At 32.9% G+C, this 17,892-nt stretch overlaps 1 protein-coding gene across 2 annotated transcripts; it reads left to right on the forward strand.

Moving 5' to 3' along the window:
* The first annotated feature begins 4,891 nt into the window (after nucleotides 1–4,891).
* On the forward strand, nucleotides 4,892–15,683 carry LOC107930732 (uncharacterized). 2 transcript variants are annotated; one of them, XM_016862447.2, is made up of 18 exons: nucleotides 4,892–5,212; nucleotides 5,902–6,111; nucleotides 6,503–6,598; nucleotides 7,777–7,829; nucleotides 8,069–8,165; nucleotides 8,266–8,339; nucleotides 9,002–9,107; nucleotides 10,942–11,052; nucleotides 11,290–11,366; nucleotides 12,045–12,111; nucleotides 13,083–13,148; nucleotides 13,709–13,816; nucleotides 13,962–14,092; nucleotides 14,283–14,349; nucleotides 14,473–14,540; nucleotides 14,623–14,716; nucleotides 14,908–14,975; nucleotides 15,100–15,683. In XM_016862447.2, the coding sequence occupies exons 1-18, from the start codon at nucleotides 5,063–5,065 to the stop codon at nucleotides 15,437–15,439; spliced, it is 1,983 nt and encodes a 660-aa protein (XP_016717936.1). In that variant the 5' UTR covers nucleotides 4,892–5,062; the 3' UTR covers nucleotides 15,440–15,683. The 2 variants fall into 2 exon arrangements, with proteins under 2 accessions (XP_016717936.1, XP_040959483.1); XM_041103549.1 differs by lacking the exon at nucleotides 4,892–5,212 and having other exon boundaries at nucleotides 5,970–6,111; nucleotides 6,419–6,598.
* Nucleotides 15,684–17,892: the final 2,209 nt, after the last annotated feature.

Consider the following 17,892-nt stretch of genomic DNA (forward strand, 5'->3'; position numbering starts at 1 on the left):
AGTATCCTAATAAGGTTAGGATTATTTAGAGATCTTTAAGATAAGTTTTCAAGTTAGTCATTCAATCTCCTTAATACAAGGGATCCAATTCGACCCAATGCACTATTATTTATTGCTCCAGATGATCAATATTCAAATATGAGACAACATGCATCCACGAGATCAACAAGATCGTGGCCCAACTATTTTGCTTAAAAAAATTATCGATTTCAAACAAGGCAAGTTATGAAACCTGAGTAATTAAAGTGCAGTTCTAACTTCAAAGAATTTTAATATTATTTTCCTTTTAATTTTCAACAATTAATTTGTAATTATTTAAACTTCTCAAAAGCTTCATCTTTTATTTTAATTAAAAAAAAGCATAGGTAAAATGAAAATAATCATTAATGAACATTATAATTTATCTCTTTCATCCTCTTGGAACATACCATTTAAGTAAAAAAATATGAAAACGAACAAGTTCTAATAACTAATGATTTCTTTCAACTTTTGTAAGGGGTTTCTTAATATTTTTGCTTCCATACAAATTTCAGGTTTTTCCTTATATTTTTTTTTGAAAAAATTTGTAATAATATATAATTTAAATTTCCTAAACTATCATGTCATAAAACAAATGTATGCTCAATGATATGAGAAAAAATAATATTTATTTCACTAATACTTAATATTAACATACCATGACCATCATATGAGTAATATTTTTGGACAAATACATAATTTCTAGAAACTATAACTTTATCAAACTCTAATACAATTTTAAGTTCATTATTGCACAACATATGTGCAGATAAAAGACTTTTCCTAATTTCAATTACATGAAATACATTAAATAATTTTAGCTTATATCTCGACGTAAATTCAATTAAACTGATCCATTTCCAATGATCTTAGTGACATTGTAGTTCTTCATTAGGATCTATTATGGTCTTTTACATTTTTCACATGCCTTGAATTGTCTCTAGAATCCAACCACCATTTGGAAGATTTTATTGCAGTAGCCATATGAGCTTCAATCTCCATGCGAATTTGCATTTTAGCTACCATTACAATAGGTTTCTTCGTATATTGTTCAGCATGATTAGTTGTGTTTGTGCCTACAGAACCATAAGTAGTCTTTTTTTCTCAAAAATTTTAATCTGGAATCCCGTATAAAATGTCATTTCTTTTTGCAACGGAAACACATTTCATTAGTATTTCTTTCTTTACTTCATTTGAATTCTCTCTTTCAAATTGAAGGCTCTTTTTACCTTTCAATAACTTTTTTTCACTAATAAAATTTCCATTCGAACAATAATGAGTGCATCTAGAGGTGATCATGGGCTGGGCCGGGCCAGGTTAGGGCCGAGTCCAGACAAAGTTTAGGCCCGTTTTCTAGGCCCAAGCCTGACCCAAAATATGGGCCTAAAAATTTGTCCAAATTCGGTCCGAAAGAAAATTGCTAAGCCCGATTCCGGCCCGGCCCATATTTGATAAAAAATAAAATATATATTTAATATATAATTCGGATTAAAAGTCCAAAAAAATATATTTAATAAAAAGTATATTTGATTAAAAATAAATAAATAAACATATATTTAATATATAATTCGGGTCCGGGCCAAAAAAGTCTTACCCGAGACCCGACCCATTTTCTAAACGGGCCTCATTTTTTGTCCAAACCCATATTTCGGGCCTATATTTTTACCCGAACCATCTCATTTTTCAAGCGGGCCGCAGGGTCGGGCCGAGTAGCCCAACCCATGATCACCTCTAAGTGCATCTCGAGTGCGATTTTTAACCTCGATTTAACTTAGTAAAGGTTAGAATTTGCAACTCAAGTACTTGATTTACAATAAGTTTTATACCAGTAATGGTAAATTCAAAAGATCTCAATGTAAGAAACTTGTTTATATATTTCTTCTTGTTTCTCTAAGTGTTCTCAAGTGCAATTCATGTTGCTTTCAATGGAATCATATTTCTATAGAGGTCATACAGTTGATATGTATGGAAATTTAATACATATTTGCAACAAATGTGCTCCTCTTTTAGGCTTTTTGCTTTTTGCTTTTATTGTAGCTTTAGAATCTATAGGTATCTCCTCTGGAAGTGGCCGGAGATTCAAATGAAGAACATAAAAAATCTTCAATGTAGATAATAAATCCACCATTTTGGAAATGAACTTTTCACTACCGAATTACATAAAGTATAAAAATATATATAATTTATTCTCTTTATAATCAATATTTGTTAATAATGTATGACTACTAACATTGCTAAATACTAACACTAAACATAAAGCTTTGGTGGTTAATCCTTCTAATGACCGGATGCCTTTTTTTTTTTTGATGAAAATCACAATAAAACAATTAATTATCACTAGGATAACATGACGAAACTAGAGGTGATCATGGGTTGGGCTACCTGGCCCGGCTTGATGGTCTGTCCGAAAAATGTGAGGGTTTGGGTAAAAATATAAGTTCGAAATATGTGTTTAGGCAAAAAAATAAGGCCTGTTTAGAAAACGGGTCAGGCCTCGGGTAAGACCTTTTTGGCCCGAGGCTGGCCCAAATTATATATTAAATGTTTTATTTTTATTTTTAATTAAATATACTTTTTATTATATATATTTTTAGACTTTTAATCCGAATTATATATTAAATATATATTTTTTTATTTTTAATCAAATATGGGCCGGGCTAGGCTCGAACTTAGTAATTTTCTTTCAGACCGGACTTGAATAAAGTTTTAGGCCCATATTTTAGGCTGAACCGGGCCTGGACTTAAAATCGAGCCTAAAATTTATTTAGACTCGACTCGACCTAGCCCATAATCACCTCTATACGAAACTCACAAAGCAAGCGAATATAGCCTTTCATGTAAAAAATGTAAAGTTTTTCAATCTAATAATATTTTACTCAATTTTATTTTAACCTTCATCTTGTCAATACTTAGGTTTCATTCGAATTCCATCAAAACATCCGTGCACAACTTTTAAGACAATTTTCATTTCAAATTCATCATAATTTGATGTTTGGATAACGATACAATGATGGGTTGTATCAACTGAACTCTTATTTTTCAACTGCGGGTAAAAAAGTCCATTGGATTCAATAGCCCTTTATTTGACAATACTACTTTTATTACATGTGCTTATGATACCAATAGTATGTGATTGATAAAAATGTAATTGTTATGAAAATTATTTTACAATGTTTGGCAGTTGAGTAAAATATTTGAAAACTAATGTTATTTTATAAAATTGCCCTTATCAAATGAAAGGATAGTGTTCATATATTTTAATGATTTTTATTCACAAATATTTGTATTAATTTAAAAGGTATAATTTTCTCACATTTTGATTAGATCTGTTGCATGAATGCATCTAAAAACAACTTGCATATTACCTCAGTATTCTGAAGATGTACGAATTTGCAAACATTTTTTTTTCTCCTTACATTAAGATATAAATTAAAGTGTATCCATATATTAGATATATGTATTGAAATTATCTTAATACTAAAATTTGATATCAATGAAAACATATTTTAAAAGATAGTCAAAGAAAATAAAGATATTTGCCTAGTGATACAACTATGACTTGTTAAAAAGGGGAAGAATAAGGAAATTGAATATCCTGAAACAAAAAATAAGACGCATTTGGAAGGGAAAGAATCAGTATGAGGGGTTGGTGAATGATTGACGAGGAGGAAAAATTAATGGTGGGCCAACCATGAAGGCTAATGGAAAAGATCCACCATCTACCATTGAGAAAGGCCGGTCCAAAGAGATAAGGGTAGGAGAAAGTAAGGGAAATGGGCCTTGGATCCCTCCTGGTTTCAATTCGGTCTTTATTAGTGCTACTATCTTACCAGAATCGAATCACATAGCTGTGATCGTTAAGGACGACAATACATTAGTCGGCCACTTTATTGCGTCTTTTTCAAAAGATCCCATGCATGCAACGAAGAGGGTTGGTACATTTATGCATGAGATGATCAAGTGTGGGTTTAAAATGTGTAGTGCCAAATCTTTAGGGCCATTGCTGTCTGAATGGATTGATTCAGTCTGGTACATTTTATTTTATTTTTACTTTCCATCCCATGAGAAATTAACTCTCTGACTAATTATTAAGGGGCAACTTTCCATTAAATTCCTAGGGCATTGTGCATACTAAATATCGGAATTATGTTTCAACTAATTAAATTCCTTAAAAATGATAATTTTCCATCATACCAAGTGCTTCGCCTTCATAACTATATTTGAATAAAAACATGACTCATTACTTTAGATGTACAACACCCAGTCTCACCACCAAGTTGTTTTTGTTTGTATCATTCATCCCAGTGACTTAAACATAGTAACACATCATGAAAGGTGATTGTACCTGAGAGGTTCCTCTAGGACCTGATAAAACTAGTCTCTCCAACATTAAATAGATTAATTTAATCCCTGTATTATTAAAAAAATTAAATAATGCCAAATTGGAATAAATTTAATATTTACTTTTTAGTAGAGTTAAGATTTTTAAAGTTTGTATAGTTCCGTGACTAAAATATTTTGTTTAAAATTGAATTGTAATCGTAAAAAAATAATTTTCAAACTATTTTTTATACTATAAATGTTAACTCTATTATAATTTAGACTTATTTAATTTTTCAATAATATACAGACTAAATTAATTTATTTAATAATGAGAATTATTTAACTTGGTCCTTATAACCTATTGTAAAATAAGTAAATAACAACTTCAATGCCCAATAAAAAAATATTTTTTAAACCTTTTATTATTACAAAATTACATAATTAGCTATAAGATAAAAAGAAAAGGAAAAGAAAAAAAATCTGTTGGTCACAGCACGTCGCATCATCCTAGAATTCCACATTTAACGCCGTCGTTTTCTTACACTTCATCATTTGAACAAAAAGTACAATAACGATCGAAGAACACATTTTCCCCCATTTCCTGTCTCAGAACTCCAAAACCCTAACATTTCCTCACAGAAAAAAATAGAAAATAACGAAAGAAATTACTTAAACCTAATTGCATTGATCGACCTAGCGGTAAAGCTAGAAAATAAGCGAAATGTCGTGGCTGAGGACGGCGGTGAACAAAGCGGTGGAGGTTGGGAACAATAATAACATCACGCGAAACATCAAAAACTATGCCGATACCGTTGTTCATCATGCTGGTCAGGCTGTTGCTGAAGGAGCCAAACTCTTTCAAGATCGCATTGTAATTTCTTTTTTTCCATTCATTTTTGTAAATGTTATTTATTTGCAGTTTGAGGTTTTCATGTTGCAATTTCATGCTGAATGGTTTTTTAGCTTGAAAGGTTTGCAATGTTGATTTTCTTTTTTAAAAATTTGAAATTTAGAGTTATTTTCATAATAATTACTTTGTTGTTATGGAAGTTCTAGATTATAGTTTTAGCGTTTTCATTTTGGTTTAAAATTGATTGTGTGTTTTGGTTGTTCAGTTAGAAGATAATGAAATGTATGTAATAATCTAAACAGGTTTTTTTTTTTAATAAATCAACAAAATGCGATTAAAATCGAATTATAATTGGAGAAATGTGTCTCTTTGGCGGAATAAATTATTTTTCTATACACTAGCCACATCTATATACATATTTTACTGAATTTTTTTGTTTAATTTTAATTGGATTTGGCAATTTCCCTTTCAAGTAATATTGTTATGCTGTTATTTGGTCTAATGTTAAATGTGGCTTGTGATGTTGTAAACTGATATTAAGAGCTTTGTGATTTGGTCAGTTGTCACATCAGAGTCAGCTGTCATTTCTGACTTGATTTAATGCGCTCCTAGATAGTTATTTACCTTGTTTACTTTTAGAAATTCTTTTTCCTGTTGTTGGTATCCTATAATATTGTTATTGGACTTGCTTAAGTTGTGTGGTTATGCAGGGGTCTCATAGTATCAGAAGTGTAAGGCAAACTGTGAAAAGATTGGAGGAAGCAGCAATCTCTTGTAGGGGTTTTGAGAGAGCTATGCTGCTGAGAAGATGGTTGGTTGCACTAAAAGAAATTGAGAAGTTATCTGAAGGCAGTCAAAATAGCCTCGAGCAAGTTCTTGCTTCTGATGAAGCAAAGGACACCCCAAAAAGGCCGTCACTGGTGAGTTATTCCTTTTGTTAACAAACACCAAATTGAATGCAGTGAATTAAGTTAAGTGTTACTTATTGAGTTGTAAATTAAATGTTTTTGTCAATGTCTGCTCAACAAGGGGATAGGTAGGTTCACTTTGGTTGCGTAGTCTGAGATCAAATTATATTGTGTTTCTTTCATGAGTTAGGTTAAATAGTTTAATATACCTTATTGTCATATCCTTAGATTTCCTTTTTATTTGTTGCATGAAGTGTATTTTTATTTGTTACATTTTGAAACTAATGCTGTTGATTAATTGTTTGTGTGCCTGAAATAGGTTCAATTGCTGAACTAATGCTACATTTCGAATAAGTTTCTTGTGTCATGACTCTATCTTTTGATCATTTTTAATGATCGATAGGTTTTGTATTATGACTCTGATATTGGGGATGCACCGATGAATTTTCAAGAGGTTTTCCTTCAAAGCCAGGCTTTGGAGTGCATAACAATATCTATGGTATGATTTGATATCTTGGTCATTTGTTCCTATTTTCTTTTTAATCAGAATTCATCAAGATAATATAGAATCTTGAATGTATCATAAACATTTTTAGACATTTATTTCCATGCTTTGCTAGCATAGTTATTGACTAATTTTTAGAGGATTAGGCATTAGATGAAGTTTTGGAAAAGTCAACATTTCAGGTATGGTCATTCTGGATCTAAATCTTTCCCTGAAAAAGAAAACTAAAATAAACAATCCGGATAGTTCATTTGTTCCTATTTTCTTTTTAATCAGAATTCATCAAGATAATGTAGAATCTTGAATGTATCATAAACATTTTTAGACATTTATTTCCATGCTTTGCTAGCATAGTTATTGACTAATTTTTAGAGGATTAGGCATTAGATGAAGTTTCAGAAAAGTCAACATTTCAGGTGTGGTCATTCTGGATCTAAATCTTTCCCTGAAAAAAAAAACTAAAATAAACAATCCGGATAGCTCATTTAAATAAAGAAAGATATAAAATATTTTATCATGGGCCTCGTTAATTTTTTGATATTTTTAATGATAACTGAGTAATGATTTTCCAAACAAAAACAAATGAATGCCTAATTCCTGCACTTCACGAGGTTTATAACAGCTTTACTGGAAATTGTTCTTAGTCTTGAGTTCCATGCAAGAACTGGAGCTTTAATCTTTAAATGTTCCCTAAGATCATTAAATCCTATCAAACACAGTAAGCTATGAAGCTGCTTCAATACCTGTTATGCTTTATGCTATCAAAACCATAAAAACAAAAAAAACTTTAGTGATACATTTACTGAGCTCAGTATGGCATTAAGTAGAAATTTTAATGATTGAATCATCTTCAAGGAAAATTATAAGAAAGCTCTTAGTTTGTTGTGTTCTATCAATATAAGTACATTTAAGTTATTTATAGATATGTCATCTTTTCTGCTGGAGTATCTTAGATGTCTTCATGTAAGATTGTATGTTTGATTTTCTGTAATTTTTATCTAGCCATGTTCAGAATTTGTGAGAACCTTTTTTTCATTATTAGCTAACAAGTTAATATCATGAATGAAAGAGCTTACTATTTCCAAAGGCATGGGCTTTTGTATTGAACTTTTATGCTTTTGGAATACCTGATCATTGAGGTTAACGCAGGTTAAATATTTTCTATGTTTCAGATTATTGAAGCTCCAAATGAGGAAGAGATTTCTCTGCTCCAGGAGATGTTTCGGCAAGTCCTCTCACTTTATCTCTATTGATTTATTATAAGCTGGAATGTCAACGTTGAGGATTTGCCATCACAGTTTAAAAGTGTCTGTTTCTAACATATGCAGAATAATTTCATTTTCTGCCTCTTCTTGTATGTTTTGTTTGGTTACGTGGGACAAATAATTTATTATTATGAACATTTAGCCTGAAACTTAAATAGGATTTTGGTAATTTCCTTTAATTAAATAATAATACCTGCAGGCTCTGCCTTACTGGAGGAAAAGAAGTTCACAATGCTGTAGTCAGCAGTATACAGGATCTAGCTTTTGCCTTTTCTAGCTACCAAGATGAAGTGCTGGTAACTTGTTGGAACCCATGCTACATTCTGAATGCAATTTAGAAAGATTCAAAGTTTAATGTATTCCCTTCTTTTTTTCCTCAAACATGGAAATTTATAGGTGAAACGGGAGGAACTGCTTCAGTTTGTGCAAAGTGCCATAACAGGGTTGAAAACCAGTGCAGATCTTTTAAGGTAGTTTAAAACAAAATACTTCCATTTCCTGTCCTTCAGCCCATGTTATAATGCGTACACTTCCCTGTTATGTTTTCTCTACTTTGGCTTTGGGTTCTTGGTTCATGTTTCTGACAATGCCAACATCTTGTATGTTTCTGGACTATTTTACTCTGACCCTTCATTTTTCCTAAAATACCCATGTCCAACACCCATATCCAACGTCTATCTGGATTTGGGTATGGAGGTAAGATTCTCCAACTATATAATAAAAACTGAAAAACTTTGAGCATACCTGTGATGGATGATACCCGTATTCAACACTCTTGAGTGGGTGACGTAACTTTTGGCAGTGTCTAATTGAATTTTTCTTTAATAATTATAGTGTAATTTTCCCTCTTAAAATGAGTTTTAACTTCTAATAACTAGCTAAGATATTTTTGTAGGCATGAATAAAAGTTACTTTTGATCATATTTTCATGTGCCCAGTTTGCATCTATGTTGGCATAAATCTACCTGCTTATCCTATTTTAACAGAGGAGGATTCAATATCATATTTTTTGGCTCATGTTGTGTAGCTACCATATTTTCCAGAAACTTTAGATATTGAAATTTGAGGTTTTTGATTGCTACACTTAAGCAAGAGAAATTAATATTTTGTATCTTTTAATCTCCAATGACAGATCGGATATTGAAGCTTCTGATTTGAAGAAAAAACTCAATAAGTTGAGCACACGAAAAGAAGGTCATGATAATGCATCAGAAAAGACTGCTAAAGTGACTATTGAGGTGAGCAGTGAGTTTAATGTGAACTATGGTAAACTTTGCTTATCCATTTTGTGGAAGTTTGGAATTTATAGTGTATTGTATGTTAAGTAGAAAACCTGGTCTAATGTCAGGGAAACAATTTTCAAAATTCCTGTTAGTTTTCGATCTGGACAAATCAAATTGCTAGTATAACATTATACTGGTTTAATTTGCTTGTTTATCTTGCAGTTGCTTGACGCTAATTATTTCTTTTTACTTCATTGTTGCTCTTGCATATGGTTCTTTAAAGTGTCACTTGTTGAATAATCTGTTTGCACTTGATAAAGCTGCAAAAGAATGTGATAGAAACACTTGGATTTCTTATTGGAATAAGTGTTATTTGATATTCCTTTGCCACAGAATGGTATGTTCTGGGTGTTTCCCAGACTTCTCTCTCTCTCTCTCTCTCACAAAAAACCAGCTTAGACTCTTAGTTGAGTGACGCATGAGCTTTTAAATATTATTTTTTTATTTCAGTAATATTTATAAATTTTTGACATATTATGGATAGCCAAGATTACAAGATACCGTTAGGGTTTAGATCTAGGGCTAAAGATTATTAGTCTCTCTCTCTCTCTCTCCCTCCCTCCCTCCCTCCCTCCCTCTCTAGCAGAATAGTGATGTTCTTATTATTGTTTACTGATTACCCCTGCAAATTGTCTTTATATGGATTGAACTTTATCTCATTTGCTCTCATTTTGGTGCATCTTGATAACTCATATATACAAAACAAAAAACCAGCTTAGACTCATAGTTGAGTGACACATGAGCTTTTAAATATTATTTTTTATTTCAGTAATATTTATAAATTATTGACATATTATGGATAGCTAAGATTATAAGATACTGTTAGGGTTTAGATCTAGGGCTAAGATTATTAGTTATCTTTAGGGTTTAAATCTAGGGCTATTAGAAATTTATTTGCTAGAAAGCGTATTATAAACAAGTAGTAAAATATTTATTAGCCAGAGTATTATTATTCATATTGTTTTCTTTGAATTAATAGAGAGAAACTAGAGGTTTTCCACAGCCCTACGTTTTCTAGAGTTCCATATTCTTTCTTACCCGTTTGTTCAGCCTTAATCCCATTGGTTTACTGTTGTTTCCCCCTAAACCACATCAATTTTGGTATCATAGCCTAATTAGATCCTAGGGTTTATATTAGGGTTTACTTTTAAGGTGAGTTGGATACACTCGAGGTCAACAAAGAGGAAATCAATGTCAAGAAACATAATTGAATGCAGTGCAACATGTGATTGAAGAATCATCATGTGCAATTTATGCTTGGTTGCGACAGGAACAAGTGGGAACCCATATGGAGATTCTGGAAGGTGCCCACATCTAGTTTGACATTCCAGAAGGTAGTTTCCTTGATAAATCTGATCTTGGTGAGGAAGAAAACCCCATCATGATTATGGACTGCAAGTTGTGTAGTAGGAGGATTGTTGGAGTGGTTGGTACCTGCCCTTGAATTAAATGAGGGTGGAATTAAATTTGAAGTTGCTGATGTTCTTGGCAGGATGCATCTTGAAGATCGAGAGCATGATATGCTAGAACCTAGAGCTCTATATGATATCTAATTCTACAAGCTCTTGTCGACAGTTTGAAATCAAGTTGACAAGGCCTACTCCTCCCCAAAGAAAAATTAAGAAGTCCTGAGTTTTTTTGGAGCTACTCATGTTTCTAATCTACTAGCTGATTATACGTATTTAGTGATCTTTACTGTGGCTATGTTTCCACTTAAACAGATATGAGCTTCTCAATACATTTCCCCTGAAAGAAAATATGACATCTGACAACCTTATCTTTGTGGCAGGCTCTGAGAGAAGCACTTGCAGATATACGAAACTGTTCCACATTGGAAAAGATTTTACTGAAAAAGAAGTCTCTAAACAACGGAGACTCTCCTGAGATTCATGCTCAAAAGGTATATATTTCTTGATATTTGGTTGTTTCCTGATTAGGTTACTATGCATGAATATGTATATGCAACCTGCTTTCTGTTAAAGTTTGCTTCATCTAGCTAAAATATTTAATTTAGGGGTTTATCATCTTTTTGCAGTTGAAGCTAAAAAATTAGAAGATGGGTATCTGTTTTAGCAAATGCAGCATTTCTTGGGGCGTCTATTTGTAACTTGCTACTTTATATTGTTTCTTTGAGCAGGTTGATAAGTTGAAGATCTTATCCGAATCTCTTGCAAGCTCCTCTGCAAAAGCTGAGAAACGCATATCAGATCACAGGTTTGCCAAGGATCTTTTAGAGTTGTTCTGAGTAACTTTTGATTTTATCAATGCTGTTACTTTAGAATAGCAGTTGCGTTTATATGTGATATATTGTTTTATGTTAAAGGGTTAGTGAGGCCTGGCTGATTCTTTTTTTAAAAGTATCTCATTAGGTACTATAAGAAAATTTTCAGTTATTGATGTTCAGTTTGAAATTGTACAATTTACTTTGACCTTTTTTAGATATCTCCTATTTGAAAACTTCCAAGAAAGTATGAAGATTATTATGAAAACATGGGTTGAAACTGTGACAGTGACCAGAATTCATGGTTGCTTTAAGAGGATGTCTGCTTAAGTCTTTGGTGTGATTTATATCTCTTATGTCTTATGTATGACCTTTGACCTAAATTTCCTTCTCGATCTTATTATTAATGATGAAAAGGTTAGCCTTGGGCCATGCTAATTGGCAAAAATTGTTTGAATCCTGTCTTTGGTGATTGCTTGGGGGTGCTTGCCTGGAATATTTCTACTTCTACTTAATATTTGGATTTTGGATGAAATTCTTGAAGACTGAGCACTGAAGCAACGTATAAAGCAATCTGAAGCTCTTTATAACTGATTCTGCTTTGAATTTTCTAAATATCCTCCTGAAATATGTTATTGTTGCACACTGGTCATTGGTTTTATTTTTGCCAGACTTCAGAAGGAGGAGGCCCTGACTGTTCGTGTAGCCAAAGCAAATGAAGCTGAAGGAAAAGAGAAGGTTGTATACTTGCACTGATATGTTCTCTTTGTCTGCACTGCTAGATAAAAAGGAAAATCTTATCATCTTGCAATTTAGGTTAGAGTACAATATTTGATTGCAGGAAGTTGTCTGGAACTTGATAGCTAGTTGTTTTCTTATTGTCTATAATCAAATGTGATGTCAAAATCATGATCTAGTTTAGGTAGATCTGCTGCGGAGGATTTTGTACACTTCCTAATCAAAGGCTGATGACATGGGAGGTTTAATATGGAACATGTCAAATTATTTACTGGATGATATTATCTAAAATTGGCATTCAAAGGATTATTTCCATATTTTCATGATTTCATGCATCATGGTACTGCATAGCAGTGATAATGCTGTTATTAGACATGATCTAGTTTAGGTAGATCTGCTGCGGAGGATTTTGTACACTTCCTAATCAAAGGCTGATGACATGGGAGGTTTAATATGGAACATGTCAAATTATTTACTGGATGATATTATCTAAAATTGCCATTCAAAGGATTATTTCCATATTTTCATGATTTCATGCATCATGGTACTGCATAGCAGTGATAATGCTGTTATTAGATGCCATTATATGCTGTTCAAAAAGTCTCCTAGGGGACATTGGTATTGGTTAGAAGATGAGCCTCGATTCGGTGGTCTTATTTTTGCATCTTGAGGATGTGGGTTTATGTGATGGGAGAGGGCTAGCTCCATTTGTATAGCTTAAGCATTAAGGCCAAATGCATGTTCATATATATAAAAAGAACTATTTATGTTGTAGAAATGAAGAAAGTTCCATTCTTTAAGGTTTATTTGTCTGTTTTTGCCTAGGATTTCATTAGCATCATAAACTATGTAAGCTTTTCACTGAAACAAAGAAAACCATGCAGATCTGGGCAAACCAGCTTGTGAGTTTTGGCGTATTAACTTGTTTTAGATGAAAAATCTGACATTTTCTTCCAATGAATGATATCCAGGAAATAGTAGCTGAGATTTCAGTGCTTGAGAAACAAAGAGATGAACTTGAAGCAGAGCTGAAAAAGGTTATTCTACTGCATTCTGTTTCTAGTTGTTGCTTACCCATTGGAAAATTTATAAAAATCTCCTGCAACGTGCTTTTACATGTTTGTTTCTCTTTACCTTCATATATAGTGAATTGTTCCCTCTTTTTACTTTAATAATTTTTTGTTTCTTTTATTTATACTTATTCATGTTGCTGGAGGTGACTGTATACTTTACTGAAGCAGATCTTTTGTATATTTTTACACTTTGTGGGTGATTGGCGAAGTTCACAAGTTACTAAAGCTTTGCAAATAGATTACTATGGCATATATAAGAATGATTTATCGATACAGTTTATTTCATTATTCTACTTAAATCCATCTTAATTATAATTGGCTCCACTTGATTGGTAATGAGTGGTTATTGTTTCCAATTATGAAGTAGTGAAGCTCCCATACAACCATGCAAGCAATGTGGCTTTGAAAACTTTACGTTTTCTGTGTTCATTCTATGGAAATTTCTATCTGTTTATTAACTTCCTATAGTGTAAAAAGGTGGATTCTGGGTTCTGGCCTTTACGATTTTGGTGGAATGTGTGTAGGTTAATATATCGTTGGCTGCTGCTAATGTGCGTCTACGTGATGTCCGGGAAGAAAGAGATCAGTTTAACGAAGCTAACAATCAGATTGTTTCCCATTTGAAAACAAAGGTGTGCATGTGCGTGCTTTTACCTAATTTCTATATTAATCATGTAAAGCTAAAATTTATATAAATTACTCCATCTTGATAATTTTACGTTCTGTCTCATGGTTCGAAATTCAAACATCTGATAACTCTTTTTGACATGTTAACAGGAAGATGAATTGTCAAATTCCATTTCTGCTTGTAGAGCAGAAGCAGAAGTTCTCCATACATGGATTAATTTCTTGGAAGATACTTGGCTTATCCAGTCCACATATGCAGAAACTAAGAACAAGCAAGTCGAGTATGTAATCCAACACTCTTCTTCTGTTAGGACAATATGTTTCTAATTATCCTCCTCCATTGATCCTGTTTTTCGAACTCCTTGCATTGAAGAAAGAGAATATTATGAAGTCTGTTCTTAATTCTATTAATTTAATACTTAATACTGGATTCTTTTAATTTTTTGGTTGATACTTGTTTGCATTTTCCAGTGAGGAATTGGAGCAACATGAGGATTTCTTTGTGGACTTGGCCTTTAATCTTCTCTCTGATTACAAGGTATTCATTGCATTCTGACTGATGAAGCACTTTGTGAACCTAAGTTGTGGTTAATTCCCACCTTTGCTCCTTTTCTCTTTCTCTCTCATGCATTGTTCTGGGAATCTTTGTACTCTTTTGCAGAAAGAGCTGACCCCTTCTATTAGTCGTATCGGTAAATTTGTAGAGAACCTGAAGAAGTTAAATGAGAGGTAATCTGTATCGTTTGAGATAAATAATTCTGGCCTACTTATTTTTACTGCAATTTCTAAATCTTTATCCCCGACAAGACAGATCAGAGAAGGCTTCTGGTCCAAGTGATGAGGATGCCAAAGAATTAAACCCGAGGAAACATCTTGAGGAGGAATATTTGGATTATGAAGCCAAGGTACACTCAGTCCCCGCTGATGCATATTTTCTCCCTCCCTTTTTTCCTTCTCTCATTTATTTTCTTTTAGAGGGTTATTTTTTTTATTTTGCAACGATGAAACCACATATTGCTTCATTAATTATTATTCACTTTTTGTTTAAATCCCTGTGTCTTTTTTCCTCTTACCATTGTCGAGTTCCTTGTTTCAGATTATTACTACCTTCAGTGTGGTGGATAACATGAAAGATCTGTTTTGTAAGCATGAGACACTTTCAAGGTTAGATATATACATATTGCATACAAACTCATCCTTTCCAATTTCTATGTGCACTCCTATCCTTGCGTTTTCATGATTCCCTCTAAATGGGGTTTGTGAATCCATTTTCTGGTCTTCTATCCAGGAAAGGTGACCCTAAGGTTAAAGAATTATTCAATGATATTGAAAAGTTAAGAGTGGAATTTGAAGCTATTGAAAGGCCGACATTGGAAATTGAGACTCCGAAGATTGATACTCCTAACGAGGATATGCAGATGGTTCCGGAATCGACACAACCTAAACCTGATAATACAAAGGCAAAGACTGAAGCACAACCATTGCTGGATCCTGCAGCAGAATTAGCAAAGCTGGAGTCAGAATTTGGGAAGGGTAGCCAAGACTACTTGACTGAGGAGATAGGTGATTGGGAGTTTGATGAACTTGAAAGGGAACTGAGAGCTGGTGATACTGCGCCAGGCAAATAGGTCAGGTAATTTAACCTTGTGGAAACACGGTCAAAATTATCTTATATATTATAATAGGCAAGCCCTTGTGCTAGTATGACATGTATTGATATATGTATAACCTGCATTCTAGAATCAAGGTTTTCATTGTTACCTCTGTAACATTGGATGAGGTCTCAATTTATTCATTCTTATGTAAATACCTGTAATCCTGGAATTCGTAGAAAACATGAATCTGTATCAGGGTTCATCTCTTCACAGTTTACTGTATGATTTCTCAAGCGTTGAAGAATTCGTAGGTCTGATAGGGTTGGGTTAGATGTGAAAGGTTCAACTTTCTTTTTGAGTTATTAGGTATGAGTCGGATTTGGCATGCAACTGTATAAGCTTTCTCATATTATTTAGAAGCTCATACTCTTGCCCGAATCTATCTCGATCACGACAGCCACAAAACACAAAACATCGCATTGTTTGAAAGTGTGGTATTTGTCACTAGGAAAAGGAAAAGAGGCAAAAAGAAAGATGAATGAGCTGAGAGGCTTTTGGGGGGGGGGGGAGGTTTCCAAATAGTGAACCCGAATGAAAAAAGAAAAAAGAAAAGCTGTAACGAAAAAAAGGGTTTCCTGATATAGAAATTTGGAATTTGTCTTATCTTTAGCATAACACCATCATTTTGCAGGGGGCCTCCATTGCTTTTCAACGGAACCTAGTGGGATGGGAGAGATTGAGAAATTTCCAACCCCCACTATTTCTTCCAAAAGGTTCTTTTCTAGCAACTGTGCTGTTTTCTGTTTTTTACTCTGCTTTTTGCTGGTGCCAGTGTTGGCCGGATAACTGGCAAACGATGCCCCTCTTCCGGTCCACTTTGAAGGAAAAAAAAAAGGTTAAAAAGCCGAATATATTATGTCAAACGCATATCCATATCCAGGAACTCAGATAATAGGATACGAAATTGTTTTTAACTTTTGGTTTATGGTTGCTTTATTTAGGTCTAGTAACCCATTGCCTTGTTAAAGACACAAGGTGTTGAGCAAGGTAGGGTTTATCATAATTATGCCCCATATCAACTTAGCAATTCCCTTCTTGTTGCTTGTTTTGGACACACATTTTTTCTTTACCCACGTAAGGGGGAAAATGATAGGGGAAAATGGTTTCAATAATAGAGATACATGAAGAAAATGGACAAGGTACAGTTTATCATAATTATGTCCAGTAGCTAAGATTTTACAAAATTCACCAGGACCGGCTTGAGATTTTTGCTATTTCATATAATAATAAAAGCTAGTTTCTAATAAATTTATTTAAATTGGATGCCTAGCTCAACTTAGGTTGGGTTTGAGTAGGGAAGGTAAAGAAATCCTAGTCCATAAACAGTTAATGGGCGGCAATTAATTATTCAAGGAAATGATATTTGTTTAGAATTAACCTTTAAATCGAAAGGACTAAATCACTTTTTTAAGGAAGGACTAAATCAAAAGATTTGGAAAGAGTGCCATGTCCAAAGGTAGGTTTTACTTATTCTTTGAATAAATAATTTTTTGGTTAAATTTTGTTATTAGTCCTTGTACTATGTATGAGTTGTGGATTTAGTTTACTTAGTTTGATCTTTTTTAGTCTATGCTTTTCAAAATTTGAAACTTTAGCCCCAAGTAACTGTTAAATTCATCATGTTAGTTCCAAGATCATATGCAGCAAATATATTATTACATGTAATTTTATGTCAGCTTGTTTTCATAAGTTACAGAAAAGCTATTTAATGGATTTAATTATTGTTGTTTGCATTAAGATTGAAGCTTTAAAATTCAAAAAATATCAAGACTAAAAATGATCAAATTGAAGAACATGGCTAACAATAGAATTTAACGAAATGGATTAAAAAACTATTGTTAAGGTAAGGACTAAAATTTTAGGATTTGAAAAGTAAAAATTTGAAAAATAAAGAGACTAAAATTGATCAATTTAAAAAGTATAAGGATTAAAATTAATTAAATTAAATTATAATTTGAACTGTCTTTTAATATTTTAACGTCATAATAGTAAAACAGAATTTTTAAAACTGATCCAGATCAGGTTTCAAACATTGAAGAATCCCAAGTCCAGCTAAAATCAGTAGCTGAAATGTAATTTTCCTATTTTGGATTCTTGATAAATTATAATTTGAAACCACCTTCCTCTACCCACACAAACACTAGTACATTGAAGATGAAGTCCAAAAATATCAACAGTTAATCAAAAATCAAGTCATACCCGAGAAAAAGGTTTGCCCTTTGTTATGATACTTGTTATTACCGGCCTAAAACTCGAATGAGACTTGAATGGGTTTGGGTCAAATGTCATCGAGCTCGCAGACTGAACTTGCATGATAATGGGTGTTCGCAGGAGGGATACTTATATTCTCTTGTGAAGTCACACATGAAATCGCGCATGAGAGTACCTAAACACGTGTTAATTCTAGAGTAGGATACGTGTTAATA

The sequence above is a fragment of the Gossypium hirsutum genome, chromosome D10 (genome assembly GCF_007990345.1).
Source record: "Gossypium hirsutum isolate 1008001.06 chromosome D10, Gossypium_hirsutum_v2.1, whole genome shotgun sequence".
NCBI lineage: Eukaryota > Viridiplantae > Streptophyta > Magnoliopsida > Malvales > Malvaceae > Gossypium > Gossypium hirsutum.